This window comes from Aplysia californica, unplaced genomic scaffold (genome assembly GCF_000002075.1).
Source record: "Aplysia californica isolate F4 #8 unplaced genomic scaffold, AplCal3.0 scaffold00045, whole genome shotgun sequence".
In the NCBI taxonomy this organism is placed as follows: domain Eukaryota; kingdom Metazoa; phylum Mollusca; class Gastropoda; order Aplysiida; family Aplysiidae; genus Aplysia; species Aplysia californica.
Genome location: NW_004797315.1, coordinates 635,105 through 656,068, shown reverse-complemented (window position 1 = coordinate 656,068; position 20,964 = coordinate 635,105). Strand labels below are relative to the sequence as shown.

Genomic DNA, 20,964 nt, shown 5'->3' with positions numbered 1-20,964 from the left:
CCCCCCCAAAAAAAAATGCAAAGAGGGAGGGGCACCTTTAAAACACCCAGGCACTTTATCAAAAATTTTCAAAATACTGTTAAGTGTCTTAAAAAATTACTAGAAAATTTGAAATTATAGGCTTAAGTAAGAAGAATTTCAAAACAGATTGCACTAATTTGTAACACTTCACATCCCCTGCACAGGTAGATGACACATGGCATCGAAAATGTTTTTCAAACACAAAACACACTTCAATGACTTTCTTTGACGGCACTGTCAAACCTCCATGAGACTTCAAAAACAACAAGGAAGTTACATTTGATACACTGGAGTCAACTAAGGCACCTATGCAGGTTTCATATTTTCAAATGCTTTGTCAACCTTAACACTACAACACCAGCAAGCAACAGTATTCTCTGAACAAAAGAATAAGTGTGCCAGACTAGGCACATATGTGCAGTTATCATCATGGCAAACTTAATTACCTTCAATCTCTTTCATGCTGTTTTTACTGTGAGATACATTTATGGCTGAAACAGAAGGCCCTTCGTCATCAAGTTCAGTGCCTTTGCTAGAAACTGATATTTTAAAAAACATATTTCGTACGGCACTCGCAACTGCATTTGAGCGCGCAGGACACATTAAATATTTGCAGTCGGTGGGAAATTTTGAATTTTGCCAGGGTGGCGGCCAAAGCCTACTCTTTTACAACATGTATCCATTTTAGACCAGGGACCTTTAACGTGCGCAACTTGCACACAGGAACTCCGAGATTTTTTCGCCCTTGTCTGAGAAGGCTAGGGGTAGATCTAGATCTTTCCTACCAGAAGATCAGGAATGTGGCTGAAAGACAGCAGTAAAAAGGAGCCAAGGAGTAGCAGTACAAAGGCTACAGAAAGAGTCAGGAGCCCTGAGGAGGTGAGGAGGGGCAGAAAGTGGAGACGAAAGCAGATGACAGAGAAAGGAAAATTTTGGAGAACAAATTTTTTCCATCACTACTCAGATTCGAACCCAGGACCTTTGAAAGAGAGGCTAACATCTTAACCTCTAGGCCACGAGAGCCCCCCAGACCCGAACGCTGCGCAAACTGCCATTTGGTCGACACGAAGTTTACAACTGAGCTGATTTCACAACCATGGCCGACCTTCGTCTGCTGCGGCTTCACCCTCTCCTATTAATGGATACTCCAAGGCAAAAGCAACATGTACTAGGACTAGGAGGAACCACTAGGAAAGACTCAAAGATGGAAGCTTGGAATTTGGGGGGGGGGGGGGTGGAATGCACGACATTCATGAGCAGATAGATCAGATGTAAAAAAAAATGGGGACTAATCTAGAAATCCCATTCTTCCTGTATTAGAACTCTATCCGTACATTGATTGTGTACACTATCGTAACCATATAATTATAATATGGGGAATTCCGTGCCACCACTTTCCAAAGAGGAAATTTAGGGGCTCTTTGGAAGTTGCCTTCCCGTTTGTTTAGGCCACATAAGAAACAGAAGAGACAAAAGTGGCCATGTAGGCTAAGTGAACCTTAACACTGTTACTCATACTGTTAGCCAGTAATATTTTTCAGCCTTAAAATTATTATAATTTTTTTTTTTTTTGCCGGATTGAACTTTGATTGACCCACTGTGGTTAGATTCTATCTCATTTTTGCCAGGGAGGCAAGCAGTTTCAGAATGGCTATCAAACGGTAAGGCAATTTCCAAAGAGCGTAGAAATTTACTAGAAAATCTAGATCTAGTTAATTCCAATCCGTACGCTTTGCATATCAGCAGTCTGAACAAAATGATTTTTTTTTTTTACACTGAAAGTTTCACAGAGATCTTCCTACTTAGATATTAGATCTAGATATCTAGAATTTTAGATCTAGACTAGATCTAGATCTAGAAGTATTCTAAAATGTGAATGAAGAATACAACCCCGGGAGAACAAAATGACCCAAGGACGTAAAAGCCCTACGGCGGTCCTGCGCCCTATCTACATGGACAGGGTTAAAATAAAGTCAACTGTAACTGTACGAGAAGTGAGTCCTCAGGTCAGAAAGTAAATCTAGACTTTAATTAGAAGAGTAAAGGAGTCTAGATCTAAATCTAGGTCTAGAATCTAGAATCTAGACTTCAGTAGTAGGCTGCCAAACACGACTTGCACTCAGGCTCAGGCTCGGGTCAGACAACAAAAACCTGCTTCTATATTTTAGTTTTCGTCGTTTTATTCTATTTTTTTTAACAATATAATAATATAATAACAAACTTGTTCAAATATTGCTACTTACTTCAAAGACCAACGTTATTCTCTAAGTTCGACGACTCAAAGCGTGGAGTCGCTTTTTGGTCATACTGTTCATGTCGTTGACACCATTTCATTGCTGAATAGAATACACAAGGCTCATCCTATCATCTTTGATTTTTCATCGCTTTTATCATTCTACTTTCGCTTCCTCTTTTGACTTCTTTTTTAATGAAAGTAGCTCTCCACTTGCAGAAACAAAGATGGTTGTTCAAGGAGAGACTCCGTAATAGAAAGGGGTATTAGGGCCATATGGCATTATATGCCCACCTATGGCATGTTATTTACTTGTACATGTATTTCCATTTGAAAGAAATGCCTCAGGGTTATTCTCGGGATCAAATGACAGGATAAAATATATGACACCGAAGTTCTCTGAAAGGCAAATGTGGTGGGTCTGTTTTCCAAGCTCTAAAGGACTCAACTTCACTGAGCTGGCATTGTCATAAGAACACCTGATTTCAAAACCTCCAAAATTGTTCGTCTTTATCCGAGAAGGATAGCTCACGCTGGGTGTGGCTGAAAGACAGCACTAAGAAGGAGCCAGGCGTAGAAGGAAATTAGATTAGTAGATCTAGAAGTAGTATAGAAAGAGGCCGGAGTAAAGGAGGGGAGGAGTCCTAGAGGAGGCGGGGATTTTTTAATTTTTTTTAAATTTTTTTTTTTGGGGGGGGGGAGAGAAAGTGAAGATGAAAAGCTTAAAACCGAGCAGGACAAAAGACTGACCACGTGGTTTTATGAACCCCGCATAATTTAGCAAAATTTGATCATTTTTTGTATGATTTCTGATTATTTTCCTTTATCATTCTTTGTTAAAATCAACAACAACAAAACAAATTCTGAAATTAAGCAAACTGAGCCCCAAAAATGTGAAATTACGCGATTCTGTTAATTTTAACAAGGAATGATAAAGGACAATAATCAGGAATCATGCAAAAAATGATCATTATTATTGTTATTATTGTACATGTATAATTTTTAGCTGCTGGTGAGGGAGGTGTGTGAACCCTTATTATGTTCTATTAATCCAGTTGCCCTGCCCACAACTCAGACCATACACACATCATTAGTGAGATGAGCAGTCGCTCTGTTGGTACTGGTAGTTGTTGTTTTTTGTTGTTGTTGATTTTTGTTAGCGTTTCACGGCGCTCACAACAGCATAAAGTCATATTATGAGCACCGGGACACATTCGGCAGTTTCAATTAGGTAGGAACAAATTTTGAATTTTACCCAGGTGGCGATCGAAGCCTACTCTTATCCACTTTAGGACCACCAAAGGATCTTTATGGTGCGCAACTTGCACACGGGACCTTCGGGATGTTTCTCCCTTATCCTAGAAGGTTAGGCGTTAGATCTTACCTACCCTAAGATCAGGATTGTGGCTGAAAAACAAGAGTAAGAAGGAGCCAAGGAGAAGTAGTAGTAGAAAGGCTGCAGAAAAAGTCAGGAGCTCAGAGGCCTGTGTGTGTGGGGGGGGGGGGGGCAAAAAGTAGAGGCGAAAGCAGACTACAGATTTTGGACATGATTAGAGAGCAGGAAAGCAGGTGAAACGAAAAAAACATTCAAATGAAGAACATTTTCCGTTGCTGTCAGGATTCGAACACGGGACCTAATGCATGAGAGGCGAACATCATAACCTGTAGACGCACAACAGCCCCACAGTGACAGGAAACCGGAGGACTGACACATATCGGGGGTTTTTTTTTAAACAAAAAAAACTGTAAAGGACCTTTTAAACACAGACCTGGGGCTCTCATAGTCTAGAGGTCAAGGTGTTCGCCTCTCATTCAAAAGGTCTCGGCTTCGAATCCGGACAGCGACGGAACATTTTCTCCTCTCACATCCTTCAATGCTCTTTAACGATGTTCTGTCGTTTGCTTCCGTCTTCACTTTCTGCCCCAACCCCTTCACCTCCTTTACCCCTCCTTTGGGCTCTTGACTCTTTCTGCAGCCTTTCTACTGCTACTCCTCGGCTCCTTTTTACTGCTGTCTTTCAGCCATACCCCTGATCTTATGATAGGAAAGATCTACACCTGGCCTTCTCGGACAACAACGAAAAATCTTGAAGGTCCCATGTGCAAGTTGCGCACCATAAACATCCCTTGGAGGCTTTAAAATCGGTAAAAGTAGGCTTCAGCCGCAACCCGGGCAAAATTCAAAATTTCCTACACACACACACACATACACACACACACACACACACACACACACACACACACACACACACACACAAAGTAAATAAATAAAAAGGAAAAAAACCCACACAGGTCACACAACAGAAGCATTTCCCAAGACGTCGGACAGCCCCGCTACTCCGCCAACGTCATGGAGCTCGCCCCAGAGTAGTGTTGGGCACTGAGTCGCTTTAGCTAAATTCGGATAATATATTAGTGCACCTTTTCGGTAAATAATATGTTATAAACCGCTTCGGCAAATGGGTTGGAACCACTTCGACAAACGGGTGCACACACTTCGGCAAACGGGTCAGGAAAGAAAGTTAAGAGTCTGAATTGGAATAATGTTTTATTGAGGGTTAGCCGATTATTGGGATATTTGTCCGGATTTTGCCATTTTATTAAGCGCTACCCCCCACCCCCTTCCGGGGCTGTGCTACTGACTGAAGTGATTTTAGGTTATTCTCAAAGGGGGGACATAACATGTTCATATGAACAGTAGAATTAGAATTGTAAATCAATGTCATGCTCATAACTGTGCCTGAACTGCAAACTTTTTCTTTCCTAATCCTTACTACCATCATTTTTCTCTTCTTCTTTTGCATGTGTGTTTGTCACACTCTTATGGTGCCTTGATCGTCGCAGCCGACTTTGTGCTGTTGAGTTGAAGCTAGAGAAGTGAGCATAGTAATCCTGATTCCCTGTAAGGACTTCTCTGCTAACATCCACCCCTTGGCGTGGCGCTCATAATATGACATGCAGCGCAGTTGCAAGAGTCGTAAAACCTCTATGTACTAAAACAAACAAACATTTGTTCAGCCCTCTGTTTTCTCATACAGTGTGAAGGACTTTCTCTATTTTTAAAAAACACAGTTGAGGTGCTCTTTTTCGTACTACAGTGGAAACCATATATAACAGGTCCGGTAATAACAGGGATCCGGTAATAACAGGGATTTTTTAAATCGCCATTTTTTCCTACTCTTTGTCTCTATTAAAAGTTATCGGCAATAACAGGGCCTCATTGGAGCCCAACTGGTTATAGCAGGGACAAAGGCTCGTTAACAATGTGTAAAAAGTAAGACAGGGCGAGACAGAGAGACAGAGTAACGCAGTGATGTAACAGCAAGCCCACGCAAGCCATGCCACTGCAAGCACACGTAGATCTAGCGTGTGAAGCGAGAGAGGGCTGAAGTGTGCAGCAGACCTCGATCTAGATCTAGCCCGAAACCGAAACCTAGCAACTCGCACGCGTAATGTGTCATGGGCAGGCCTGCCGCATGCCAAATCTGGTCGTGCGAATAGTTTGTTTCGAAGTTCACTGCACACACGCATGCACCACACCGTGCCGTGACTGTTCACTAACATTACAGTACCGTACATGTGTAGATCTAAGCTTTACGCACTCAGTGGACGATCAGTCGGCCTAGATCTAAGCCTGCTTCTTTCATTATGGCCACCAACGATGTCAAGGGCAAGAGAAAGTGCCTTTCAATTGACAAAATATACCAAACAATCCAGGCTGTTGACAAAAAGCAAGCTCCACTGGCAGATTTGTCGTTAGTTCGACATTCCACAAGGGTCGATTCACACCATTATCAAGGATAGAGAGAAGATAGTGGCAGCCTACTCCAATGGAAAGTTTGCTCTGGATCGAAAGAAGATGAGACTGCCCGATGCAGATACTGTGGACCAATCTCTTTTGGTGTGGTGTATACGGGGCGCCCACTACGGCTGGATCGGGCAGATCGCCCGACTCGATCGCCTGAAACTGAAAACAAACACGTTTGTTTTTGAGGCGATCGAGTCGGGCGATCGGCCCAATCAGCCGATCCCATCCGTAGTGGGCACCCCGTATTAAGCAGGCAAGAAGAAAGTTAGGGCCAGAACCCCTGTTCGTGGGTACTTGTGGCAAGGGACACTTCCTATGAATAAGTACAGCTGGAGTAGTCCACAAATGCTTACTTTCCTTGCATTTCTGATTTAACAGGGATTGGATATAACAGGACTTTTTCTCTACTCCCACCATCCCTGTTATATCAGGTTTCCACTGAAATTAATTATTTTTTTGTTTGCCTCATGAATTATTGTTTTTTGTTTGTTTTGTATTAGTAGAGGTTTTACGGCGCTCGCAACTGCATAAGGTCATATGAGCGCCAAGGGGTGGATGTCAACAGAGAAGTCATTACATTTACTCTGCTCATCTTTCTAGCTTCAATACATGTAGCACACAGTTAGCTTCGACCATCAAAGCACCCCCGGAAATAACGGATCACAAAAGTGTGACAAACATAGAAAAGAAGTACAAGAAAAATGACGATAGTAAGGATTTGGAAAGAAAAAGCAGCAGTTCCCTGTTGCAGGTCAGGCTGTTATGAACATGACATTGATGAATCAGTCCATTTACAATTACAATTCTACTGTGCATAAGAACCTGAGATGTAAATTCCCCCCCCCCCCCCCCCCCCCTTGGGAATGGCCTAGAGACACTTCAGCCCGGCAACACCGCCCCGAGGGTAATGAATTTTGTTAAAGCTAGTTACCAAGACCACAATTTGTCAACATTGCAATTGCATCTTAAGTTTGGGAAAAAAACCAATGCAAAAACAAGCAGATTTGACAAAAATATAACCATCAGGGTTAGTTGGGTTTTTTTTAAAGAAGAAGAAAAAAAAGAAGAAGAAGAACTGCACTCGCACACGATTTTTTTTTTACAATCCTTTGATTTTATTTTCAGTACACATCAGATAATCGTTTATCATCATAATATAATATATATTTATAATAATATTATACTGTACATCACATGCACGTGAAATTTCCTTAAAAATTCAAACTCAGCAGAAATGTGACTACTAAACCTAAACATTATTATCCTGCTTGAACACATTACATTTCTGCCCCAATGCAATAAGAATACAGTAGAACACGGATAGCTCGAATTCCTCAGGACCGACTTCGGTAGTTCAGGGAATCAGTAGTTCAAGGGATATATTACAAAGATAAAGAAGATTTAAAAATGGGACTGCACGCACAGTTCGGCGGATGCGTGATTTCGAGTCTTCTGTGTTCGACTTATCCACGTTATACTGTAATAAGCTATCTAAATGAGTTATAACAATGTAACAGTAGCAGACAACACAAAGCAAAGAGTCTAGACAAAGCTGTACCAGCAGATATTTTCATGTACCGGTATGACCTGACGGTAATTAACAATATACTCATCTAATATTAGTAATATGATGGTGCTGACTTGAGCCAGCACAGGGATTAGGTTTTCACATCCACCAACTAGTTGTGCAACTACCCTGCCAATGGTGCAAGGGCGAACCTTTATTTCCTACACACAATTCAATATGGTGGTTGGTTGGTGGGTGGTCTGATCTCTTCTCCTTTTTTTGTATTTGTTAATGTTACTCTCTTGTAACACCTTCGGTACCCAGCTGATGATGGAGACAATCAGCCTGCCCACTCTGAAATGGACCCTCATGAAGAGGGGTGAGGAAGTATGGGGCACCCCGTCTTCCTAAGACTAAGACCCCAGTTCTACATTCAATAAAATATCAAGTAACCTTCGGTACTTAATTTTTATACTACCTAATTATGCGACAACTGTGGTAAAACTCTTTCTAAAACTAAACACACAAATGGAAATTTTAATCTTCTGCCAACCTAGCCCTCTTTTGGGCCATCATATGAACAGACGGACCAGTGTAGGAAACTCTTCAAACACCTAGAGTACAGCGTCCACCTTTGTAAAAAAAACAACCCACATATCATTAGGGTCTAAGAGAGCATAAAACTTTAGAATCTAAAATAGTACGTAGTACTTCACAGAATTTCAAGACATGATCATCATTACTGATAGATCTCTGTATCATCTAACACTATAGGCCCTACTATACACATTCCATAAAAAATGGTTGGGACAGACATCATAATAATCATATATATATGAATTGAAGTCTGAGGTCAAGAGTAGAAGCACATCAACGGTCAACACAAGAATTATAATATGGTTATTTAGTGGTTAAATACAAACAAGACCAGCACAAAAACAAAATTGGTATCATACTGTCATCATATGGTTTTAAGAAGAAGTAAGGCCTACAAGCGGTGTCCTTCAATTCAACCAACTGCTCCAACTTTAAAGCCCTTATGCCATAGAAGTCAAAGTATAATTTTTGTCATACAGGTGAAAGTGTGCCATGATCCAAAATAGGTTGTCCCTGAGACGAGTGTTCTACCACTTTGCCATTAAGGCAGGCTTGGTACTTGAATCCAAACTGACAAATTAAAATTTAATACTGATATTTCTATTCTAAGGTACAATAAAATCAGCAGGAACTGAGAACGTAATCAATCAGAAGTCCTGAAAAAAAAAATTCAAGGTAGTCTCATAAGATCCACACATAGCTGGAAGACTCTTTGAGAGTTACTAAGAGACACGTCAGTAAATTCCCAAAAAGGGAAGAGATTGCAACCAATCACATCATGAAACGGATATTTTTTAAACTACAAATAACAAAAAGGAAACAAAAATCTTTACCTTACCCTTAATTAAATGCTTATATTATATTTTTACAACAAAATCTGACACCTGTTCGCAGGTCAAAGGACAATGATAATCGTACAAGAAAATACTTTACATCTATTGGTACAGTAACAATACAAGTAGGCCCCTATGAGATGAATATGCAGGAATGGGAAATTCTGTCATTATATTTTATGACAAGACAAAAAGGTTTCCGATGAGCATAAATAAAGGCCCAGCTTGCCAAGCACCCTGTGGGAGTCATTTTGTTAAGGACACTACAAAATGTAGCCGGGGAGGATGACTAACTATTCTAAATATTATATCCCCCTCCCATGACATTTGAGTCTTTATTGATGGAAATGCTGCCATCTTGAGTTTCAACTTTCAAATTGGTCCATAAGGGAGAAAATGGAAACTCATGACATTTAATTTTTAAAAGATCATTATTTAGCTAAAAGTTTAGAGAGTAAGTAATATGATCTTGAATTTTCATATATTTGATATTGCAAGTCAAACATATAATTTCTCGGTCAAAATAGTTTCAACGTTCTACCCAAATTCATAAATGTAGTTGAAGATGTGCTTTTATAACAATTTCTCTATGAAAGAATTCTAGTTGTGATAAAGAATCCAAGAGCTTAATGGTGACTCAATAGGAGTTGTAGCCGAAAAAAACCCCAAATTCTTTTCTTTTTAATTGAAAATACAAAATAAATAGTCAGTGCTAAGGCAAACTTTTTACAACACAAATTTCAAGGAAATTACAGTCCATTCAGTCTGTGAACAGAAAGGTCTTGATTTTTATTACAAACAATTTTTTACAGTGATTACATATCGAATAGTTTTTAAATTTTTATTCTTCAAGATTATTTCGTGAAAGTAGTTAGTTGTTTTTTTTAATAGAGGTTTTACGGCGCTCGCAACTGCATTAGGTCATTTGAGCACCAAGGGGTGGATGTCAACAGAGAAGTCCTTACCGGGAATCAGACTTACTCTGCTCACCTCTCTAGCTTCAACAGCACAAAGTCTGTTTCGACTATCAAGGCACCCCAGAAATAGCGTGTCAGAAGAGTGTGATAAACATACAAAAGAAGTAGAGGAAATGACGATAGTAAGGATTAGGAAAGAAAAAGCAGCAGTTCCCAGGTGTACTTCAGGCACAGTTATGAGAATGATATTGTTGAACCACCCCATTTACAATTCTACTGTGCATAAGAACGAGAAATGTCCCCCCTTTGGGAATGGCCTAAAGACACTTCAGTCAGTGAGACCGCCCCGAGGGGAAGAAAGTAGTTCAAGTAAAGTAAAAATTTAAATTCATGAAGAAGATCATATAAATAAATTTCAATTCTGAAAGTCACTGCATCTATACACACATCCTGACACTGACAATATATTACAATACACAGGAGACCAAATCCACTGGTACAAAAAACCTTCTACAAGTGAACACTTTCATGACCACAGAAGTTTTCAGAAAACTGACAGTCGTCCCCTCCTCTGTTGAAACGACGACTAAGGTTTGTTTTACTTCCCCATGCACCAGACAGTTTTGAAAATTAAGGGGGCAGACAGCACGAGTGGTCGAGTGGTTAAAATAGAAAGCTGCGGCTAGCAAATAGATTATAAATATATCTACTATACTATAACTTAAATAGACAAAACATGAACACTCATTGAAAAACCAATTCATGCACAATAATAGATCTAGTAATTAGTGGAAAACACCAAATTTTTCAAGAAATTGTATACAGTGCCAGCAAAATTCTGTAATGAACTTGAAAGTTATAAAAGTACAATTTGCCCAGCACATTTTTTATCCATACCACGGCATGCTCAGGTATGTGTTTGGTGAACAGGTTACAGGTAGTCCCACTCTGGTGTCCCCCACGTCCATTGGACTATCATTGTGATATCAATTCAAAAAATGTTTGACAGAAGAATAATAAAGCTGTACATACAATATACCGCAGTTCAGAGCATATGACAAAAATAAGCCAAGGAAGATGAACAGATTACAATTTACAGACCAAATCAGAATTGAGTCTTTAAAAGATTCTATTTTCCTTGTCTTTTCATTTCTTATTGCAAGCACCTAGATTCTAACCGTTTCCATCTTATTACGAGTAGGCCTACCCAGTTTTTTAACATTTCCTATTACAAGTAGGACCAACTTAAAATTATTTTTTTTATTGCAATCTATCTTGGAAAACATAATTACTAGAAACAATAAACTATAAACTTCTTATTTATTTTTTATTTTAGACAAAACTGCTGATGAAGATAGTCACAAATAGCCAGATTTAACATATAACTTTTGCATCAAAAAAGCAATTAAAAAAAATATAAACAGACCTACACACTGAATGAAATACAGTGAGCACAAAAAATGGGAAGGATCAATAATATTTGTTTTAGTAGAGGTTTTACGGCGCTCGCAACTGCATAAGATCATATGAGCACCAAGGGGTGGATGTCAACAGAGAAGTCCTTACAGGGAATCAGACTTACTCTGCTCACCTCTCTAGCTTCAACAGCACAAAGTCTGCTTCGACTATCAAGGCACCCCAGAAATAGCGGGTCAGAAGAGTGTGACAAACGTCCAAAAGAAGTAGAGAATAATGACGATAGTAAGGATGAGGCAAGAAAAAGCAGCAGTTCCCTGTTGTACTTCAGGCACAGTTATGAGCATGACATTGTTGAATCAGCCCATTTACAATTCTACTGTGCATAAGAACGAGAAATGTCCCCCCTTTGGGAATGGCTTAAAGACACTTCAGTCAGTGGCACCGCCCCGGGAGGTGGATCAATAATATTATATTGGATCGAAACTCAAGACTCAAGCCCATAAACAACATAAACAAGTCACATCTTGTATATTCTGACACTTCTGAAAAGAAAAGCTCTGATCATTAAAAGACACAATTATAATGAAAACCACTCCAGAACTTTGGTCTTCATAGTCGTTTATGAAAAAAAAAGGGGGGGGGGAGACAGACAGAAGAATTTCAAAGATAATAACATTTCCAGGGAAGACACAAGAAGTATTTAGCTGATTGTTGAGAGCAAGTTGCTTACAAATCATAAATTATAACCACAGAAAAGTGCAGTGAAATAAACAATGATGATGAATTCTCAATTTTTCTGCACCGCAAAAAAAAATTCAGACATGTTAAATATATATTATATACTCATATAAATTTTATATACATGCATATTACATATGTCATAATCATCACCAATGCCTTTCTCACCCTAGACCGGGGCATAGGCATAGGCCATCACGAACAAATACTTTCCACCTTTCCCTATCCTGGGCTAGCTTCTTGACATAATTCCAGGACTAGCAAAAATACAGGAATTTTTTTTTTGTTAAACACTTTCATTTCGATAAAAATAAAACAGCAAACTGATTAAGACTGTGTTCCTGAGAATAACAAATAAAAAATTCACTGGACAACAAGATGATAAATCAAAGGAAGAATAGGAAACTGCTACAATATAATCGCCAAATAAATAAAAAGGATGCTGACTTCTCACAATATTGTAAACTGTTAAGCCACTGTAATTTCCCCCTAACGACTATGATCCCTATGAGAACTGTATAAAACTGCTAAAATCCAAGTTCATATCCTGAATGCTTGGAGCGTACATGGGTAAGCAAGGAGACTTTGTAGTTGAAACCTTGATTGCACAGGGGACAGGAGAACATTTTGGTGGCAGAGTGAATGCGCTCATGATATTTTAGGGTACATCTTCTAGCAAAACTTTTCCCACACACATGGCATGTATGGACCTGCCCAGCAAAATGGACTAGTGTGAGGTGCCTTGCCAGAGACCCTTGGTTATTGAACACTTTAGAGCACTCAGGGCAGGCAAGCTGATCATTTTTATGGCGCTCCATGTGACGACCAAGACTTTTCTCATTCTTCAGAGTTTTACCACAAACACTGCACTGCGTTCCTTGGATCTCGGAGTGAACTGATTTCATGTGGCTTTTCAGACAGCGTAACATCACGCCACATTTTGGACAGGGCTCCAAACGGTGAAAACGGGCATATTTTTCGTGGGTTTCCAAATGCTTAAGACTGGGAAATTTCCTATCGCAGTGGCTGCATGGGAAAAGCATTTCTGGGTGCTTCTCTTCGTAATGCTGCTGCGCCAGTCTCAACAATGGAAAGGTTTCCCCACAGAAGCGGCAGGTTTTCTTGTGCGTTGCCTTGTGTCGGTTAAACTCACTGAAGGTCTGACAGACGTAAGGACATAGAGAACACTTGAAGACACTCTTCGGCTTCTCAACTTCAGTGTGCTTTTCTTCACAATGCCTTTTGTACTTGCCAAAAGACTGAATGCCCCGGCCACACACACAACACACAAACATTGTTTCCCCTGTATGCAGCTGTCTAATGTGATAGATCAACGTTGCATTCTTCACCACTTTCTTGCAAACAGGACATTCAACATCTGAATTTGGACGATTATCCATCATTTCAGGCGTCATGCTTTCATTATGCCTTTTCATTTCATGTACAATAAGAGATGCCTGGTCATGAAATCGCTTCTTACACAGTTTACAAGAAATGGTAGGTACTTTTGTAAACATTTTCCTTTTTGAATGGGCTAACAGCTGACCTCTGCTACTGAATGTTTTCTTACAATATTTGCATTGGAACTCAAAACTACTTCCAGGTCCATTCACCCTCACATGTGAGACAGCTGCAATAGAAGTTTCTACTCTTTTACCAGACACTGTGATCCGAGCACTTTGTTGTTTCCCATCCGCAGGTGAGACCCTACCGTGCTCATTGTCACAATGTTCGTACCATGCTCGCTCTGTGCGTAACTCCTCTCCACACACACAGCACAAATACAACTGATTGTTGAAGTGAACGCGATCGAGGTGTTTGACGCATTCATCCTCACTCACTGGTGCCATGCACAGTGGGCAGACACCTTGATCCTTGAGCATTTTCAAATTTACAAAGGAGAACTGGTCGCCAAACTGCTCCTTTAGGTCCTGCTCTGTGGGGTGTTCTCTACAGTAATGTTCAAACAAAGACCCTTTTGAGGGGAGCACCGCACTACAGGTGATGCAGTTCAACTTCCAGTTCGGGTTCAGTCTGTGGGATTCCTTAGCCTTTCTGCTGGGAAACCATTTCCCACAAAACTCACAATTATTGCCTTTGTACGATTTCGACTGCTGCCCTGATTGGGCAACACTATCATCAGTGCGTTTTTTGTTTCCTAACCGTTTCACATTTCTCTGCTCCGAGTCGGCACTACGACCATGTGACTTGCCAGAAGTATCAGCACGCCGCTCCACACCATCTGCCATGTTAAAAGCAGCCTCGATAACCTCCTCCTTTGTAACAACGTTATATGAGACCCTCATTTCCTGTTCATTCTCAGGAGCCACATCCTTTAACAGGTCAGTAACTGTAACTCCGAGCCCGTCAGAAGAGTGAGCAGCCTGGCCACTATTTGACTCTGTATCCTCATCGTTGAGTTCTACTGTAGACTCTTCTCTCTCATCATCACTCGAGTCCTGCAATTCTTCTTTTGGCAACCTCAATGAAGCTCCATTCCCACCAACAGAATCCCTTACCTTTGCTGTACTGTCACTGACAGGCACACCATGGGTTAAGGAATGCTGACGCCACTGTTTCTCACTGTAGAAAGACTTGTCACAAACACAGCAGACGTAGGAAAGATCTTTGAAATGATTCCCTTCCAGATGACTCAACAACTTGCTCTTCTTCCCCATTTTGAGACACAAAGGACACTTGACCCTCTCCCCATCAGCACGCCACTTGATACGTCTAGTGATGTTGACATATTCCTTAAACTGCCTTCTGGGGTTAACGTTGGGATGGCGTTTACAGAAATGGATAAAGTACATAGCAGCAGACAAAAACTTCTTGTCACACACTGAGCACTTGACAACACAGTCAGGATTACGGCCATGTGCTAACATCTGCCTTCTGCGGGTAAATTCTTTTCCACAAGCATGACATTTGCGCTCATCAGAGGCGGACTCCTCTGGCTGTGGTGACTGATTGGCATCATCGGCAACACTTTGGTGGTTTACTTCATTCTTTACATCCTCTCCATCTTCCTCTTCTGAACTGATTTCAGGGCTACCATAATCCACATATTCGTCTTCATTTCCAGACGGAGGTGATGATGCTCTTTCACACCTTTGACTTTGAGCATCATGATCGTTCTGGTGATTCATCCCCAATACCTCTTCTCGGGGGACAGCAGAGCCCTGGTAGCTGGAGCCTGTACTCACATCACTGGTCATTACCAAACTTGGACCCCCATAAGTGGAGCTTGTACCGACATGACTGGTCACTGGTGGAGCCATTACCAAACTGGGACCCCCGTAAGTGTTAAGGCAGGTGTCTCTGAACGGTGGTGGGCCGACATTAGGGAAGGACGGGGCAGGGTACACCTCCTTCGTTGTGTGAGGAAGCATCTGGCCGGTAAGCACATTCTCAAAACCGTGACCATCTGTAACTGAAGGAACTTTTGGCACAGGGTTGATCAATGAGGTGTTGTTTGAGTTCAACATCAAATGAAGCTTGACAGTCCTAGAAAAGTTACATCTGGAGAAAAATTCTCCATCAATGAAGATATCAACATGTCCTGAAACGTCGAAAGCTTCGACACAATTGTTGACCGGGTCAAAATGAACCATGTTTGCCATGCTGAAAACTCGAGGGAAATCAACCTGATGCTGAAGTTCTTGCACAGGTGAAACTGCTGCAGGTTTGGTAACAGCTAGATAAAGTGAAGCAGAGATGAATGAACAAATCAAAGTTGTCTCTGGCACTCCAATGTCAGGCCAAAAACTGTCCACCACCTGCGATTCAAAGTAGCCTGAAATGATAGAAAGAATAAAACATGCGAATTAAACTCAACAAAACACTAAGGTTAAGAAATAAGACATTTTGAAAGATAAAAGCACCAAATGATATCAAGCCTTTGAGCCCTGGTCTACATGACCCCTGCATCTGAACATGTTTGGACAGACAACTAGATTAAGACCAACCAGACGCATGCTTTTGAAACATCAAAAAAAGTTTGAGTTTGAGTTTTACAGCACTTGCAAAATGAACAGGCAATTATATAAATGCCTACGATTAGAGGTGTCACAAGAGAGTAACATACAAAAAAAAGGAGGATAGATAAGGACAATAGATGTCTGACGGGAAAAGAGCAAACCTCATCAGAGCACCTGCCAACCCTTCCATTCATACGCTCAAGCCTGTAGCCTGTAGGGATAAAAATAAAAGGGCACACTTGTCATTTATAGACACATTTAAGAGAGCAAGTCTCAGTCCATTTCTGAAAATCACCAGGCTTTGCAAACCTCTTCAGTTTTCATCCACCCCTGACCATATAATCCTCTTTAATTATGTTCTCTAAGTATACACACCACTCACAGTACAGCTGCTTGAGCCTGCTGTATTATTGAATTCTGTTCACGCTTGTAGAAAGAAATCACACCACGGGGATTAAGAAATCAATGCCTAATTCTACTCACTGGACCAGAAAGGTCAAAAATAGCAAATTTCAGGGTTTCCTAGTCAAAAGAATTGAATGTCATTGATAACACATGAGTTAGGCCTACCAGATCAGCAGCAAAGTCTCACACTTTCATCACCAGCTAGCACTTAAGATTGGCACATCTTCCCAAAACCTGCCACACAAACCATGTCCCTGATGGCTGACTTACAACCACATAAAAAAAACCCAAAAAAACTCAGAGAATTTTCTGTTTCAGATGGGTTCTAGAGTAAAATGGATTTATTTACATACATCGACCAACTTTACGAAACTCCACCCAAGCGGTAGGTCAAGAGGGTGGGCATTTGCCAAGTAACTCCTCTAGAAACCCTTTTCGTTTGTTTGTTTGTTTGTTTGTTTGAGTAAAGAGAGGCACATCGACACAATAATGGTCATTTTGTGCTGGGAAAAAGTAAGACAGACAGACAGACAGAAAGAACAAAGGGAGAAAGTAAAGAAGGACATACCAGTGGCGTCCTCTCTCCAACTCCAAACCCTTTTCTGCATTCAACAAATCCAAGCTGTTCAAAGCAGACAAGCAGCAATAATGAGAGAAATGTTCAGTAAGGATTTCCATCTATTTATTGACATAACTCAAATGGACTTGAAGGTCTCATCCAGTTGTGAAAGTTGATAATTATTCCTCAATGAGGAGCAATATAAAAAAATAGAGAATACATATTTTCAGATACAAAAACATAGGTCTGTACTCTGACACTCAAAAATGAATTAAACAATTTTTTTTTCCTTTATGTACTGATCGGTAGCTATGTAATTATAGTTCCATTTCTGTAAGGAACAGATCTACACCTGCACAGTACAGGACCAACACTAAGTTCAGTTTAGTTTTAGTAAGAGTTTTCTGGCACTGGCAACACAAAAAAGATTTGAAAAGTAGTTTGAGTATTTAGAGAAAGTAACATAAAAAGAAAAGAGAGGAGAGATAAGGAAGAAGATGTTGAATAGGAAAGCCCGAGCAGGAGAGATAAGGAAGAAAATGTTGAATAGGAAAGACGGAGCAAACCACATTGAGCACTAGCCGACCATCCACGAGGACCAATACAGTGGAGTCCACTTATAACGAGTCCTGAAATAACGAGAAGTCTGTTATAAAGACACTATCCTAAAACCCCGTTTTTCCCCTTCTTTATCTTTATAAATAAAACACTGCTATAGCGCAATCAAACACGCGAGTTGGTTATAGCGGAATATTGCTGCTGCTGTGCCAGCGCATAGGCTATTTATACATGTAATATCTCGCCAGTTGAGAAACTTGTTGGTGATCTAACGAAACAAAGAATGGGAGAGCCCACATGTGCCAACAACGAAGGCCGGAGCGAATGAGTGCGGAGGGTGTGGTGACATGCGCAGACAAGCAGAACGCAACGCGTGATAGGCCAGCCTAGTCTAGATTATCTAGGCCTACCTTGCCTCTCACTTCTCCGATGCCGGAATGGAGAGGTCACAGTGGTGTGATGGATGGAGCAAATGTGTGACGTGCGCAAGCAGACGGAACACACCACAGGGTGTGATGGGGTGGGGGACTAACACTAACACAGAAGGCGAGTTAGCCCAGAGAACTTTCCTTCTGATCGCAAACGCCGAGCTGTCAACTTCGCTAGAGAAAGAAACCTGATTCAATTTTTTATAAAGATTAAGTAAGACCAAGAGGTCATTTTGAGCAAAATCATCATCAGGGGGGTTAACAAAAAGAAATAAACAACACTAAACTCATAGATTAGGCCTACATCTATTATTTACCTTGAATTTATTACTGGATCCCTTATAACGAATATCCTGCTATAACAGACATTTCGCACCAGTCTCGTTCTAAAAGGATTCCACTGTACACGGCGGTTCACCTAAAAGAAAGTCATTTCTCTGAGTCAGATCTAGCAGAAAGTCAAGAGAACCCACCTTGGGAAGTGCAACTGCACATGGTTAACAACAAAATTATGATGTATTTTAGTACTAGTAGGAGTTTTACGGCACTTGCAACATAAATAGGTCATGGAAGTGCCGTTTTACTTTTAGTTTTAGTAAGTGTTTTACGGCACTTGCAACACAATAAGGCTAAGTGCCGAAGATTAGAGGTGTTACAAGAGAGTAACAAACATAAAAAAGTAAGAGAGATAAGGATGATAGACGTTTGATTATCAGATAGGAAAGAAGATGACCACACCAGAGCACCTGCCAACCACCCGCACAGAAATAATAGTTCCTCGTGAACTCTATGCACTCGCATGCTAAGGATAATAATAATACATGTAATATAAGGAGGCCGCTGACGAACTTGGACAATAAAAACCTCAAGAACCAAATCTGAATTTGCGTGTCCCTCATATTTCATCTCAGCCTAGTGATTTGAGGAAGTGAAAATTAAAATACTCCTTAGTAAAAGGCACACTTAGAAGAATCAAATTTCCAAAATCCATGAAAAAAACAGCCGCACTTAGGGAACCCTCACAACAGACCGCAAGCTTATCCACTTTTTCGATCCATGCATTTCTTACACTTTCTTGGGTGTAGCCAAAACTCAAGCATTGAGTAGGTGCATGATTTGCTTTTTATAAACAATTTATAACTATATGACAGTGACACCAATCAAACAAGAATATGTCACACATGAAACTGAAAATAAAAAACAGAAAAGAGTTAATGGGTTTTTTAAACTTTAATTCTCATTTATAGTACAGTAACATTTCTCATGCTTGCAAATCTTAAGGACAATGCAATCCCCCAAAAAGCACACAAACTTGAGTCAGTAAACTGGACCTGAAAGAAAAGTTAATGATTAATTTATAGGTTTATTAATGCTCTTTTCAACATTGTTAGGTAAATATAAGGAGGCGGGACCTCCAAAATTTATCATCAATCACCAATAGAACCCAGCCAACAGACTGAAAGCCTTGAAAACTTCACGGAACGACCCTCGGTCAAAAAAAACCTGGTTGGGGATTCAAACTAGAACTGAACAGTCCCCTCCATACTCCATAGTCAAGCATGATACCAACTGAGCTAAAAGAGCATGTTCTGTAAACTGGAAGTGTACGTAGAAAGTCAAGGGAGTGAGAAAGTCAAAAAGTTATTTCTATTGTTGCATGAGCAAACACAAAGATTTCCATTTAGCTTGGGGAAAAAAGAAAAAAAAAAATTCTGTCCAGTTTTGAAATGACTTTTTGATATCTCAAGCCATAATTTGCAATAAAAGAATTCAGGCATAAATCTTCACTGTTACAGTTAAATGGTCAAACTAAAATAAAAATTAGGCATTCGTCACTTCTTTCTAATAGTAGAAATAGCCAAACTGGTAAGGGCTGTCTTAAAATTGAATAATGATTTTCTCACTGTACAAGTTATTTAGTCAATGGGGGCAGTAGAACACAATCACATGAGATAAAAGATAAAGGAAATATAACTCACAGTCTTTTTAACGATGTATCTCACAACGGCATGTACAAAAAAAAACCACAATGATGATACAAAATTACATCATTTGCACAAAGGACTTACTTTACAAATGTTCAAACCAATAGTCGTACAAAGAAATGCATCATTTATTGCCATGCACTGCTGTGCTCCATATATGATTCAAAAGGAAATGTCTTGCTCAGAACACAACCAGAGACCATCCAAATATATACTTTAACATTTCCGTTTCTTACTTTGAGAGGCTTAGGGAAAGCATATATATCTACATAAAAGTCAGAAAAAACAGCAATATAATATATACATCAAACAATGCATGTATCAGATTCTAAAACAAAAGTTAAAAAAACAATAGCAATATTACATCAAAATAGAAAAAAATTATTAACACTGAGTATGGGTCATTCCAGAACCACAGTCAATAACAAAAAATTAATCACTTACAAAATCTAAAGTGCTACACAAAAGTGAAATTAAATAGACTAGCGTAACACACAAGCTAGTGTGTACAACCAGAGTAAGCTAGCAATACTCTGAAGACAAATGGGTCGCAAAAGGTTCAGCCTACTTATTTTAAAGGAACCACATAAAACCATTAAGTGGGGAGCAAAGCACCTTATGCAAATTTGTTTTTTAGTTTAGTTTTAGTAGAGGTTTTACGGCACTTGCAACTGCATTAGGTCATATGAGCACCAAGGGGTGGATGTCAACAGAGATGTCCTTACAGGGAATCAGACATACTCTGCTCACCTCTCTAGCTTCACCAGCACAAAGTCTGCTTCGACTATCAAGGCACCCCGGAAATAGCGAGTCACAAGAGTGTGACAAACATACAAAAGAAGTAGAGGGAAAATGACAATAGTAAGGACTAGGAAAGAAAAAGCAGCAGCTCAGGCAGTTATGAGCATGACATTGATGAATCAGCCCATTTACAATAATTTTAAAGTTCACTTGAGATGTTAATGAATGCCCGCCC

General features: G+C 40.1%; 2 protein-coding genes across 3 annotated transcripts in view; both read right to left on the bottom strand.

Moving 5' to 3' along the window:
- The window catches only part of LOC101848417 (zinc finger protein 616), a 9,329-nt gene extending 6,527 nt beyond the window's left edge, over positions 1–2,802 (bottom strand). The window contains exon 1 of the mRNA XM_005092352.3: positions 2,265–2,802. The gene's annotated coding sequence lies outside the window, so the exon portion shown is untranslated. The remainder of the gene's footprint in view (positions 1–2,264) is intronic.
- Positions 2,803–11,744: 8,942 nt separating this feature from the next.
- Positions 11,745–20,964, bottom strand: part of LOC101847937 (zinc finger protein 91) — a 26,763-nt gene continuing 17,543 nt past the window's right edge. Inside the window, exons 1-2 of one of the 2 annotated variants that reach the window (XM_013079231.2) lie at positions 16,215–16,923; positions 11,745–15,869 (exon numbers count right to left, since the gene is read on the bottom strand). In XM_013079231.2, the coding sequence (XP_012934685.1) occupies positions 12,601–15,696 (3,096 nt within the window). In that variant the 5' untranslated portion in view covers positions 15,697–15,869; positions 16,215–16,923 and the 3' untranslated portion in view covers positions 11,745–12,600. Of the gene's footprint in view, positions 15,870–16,214; positions 16,924–20,964 lie in introns of those variants that run through there. The other variant, XM_005092351.3, reaches the window with a different exon arrangement.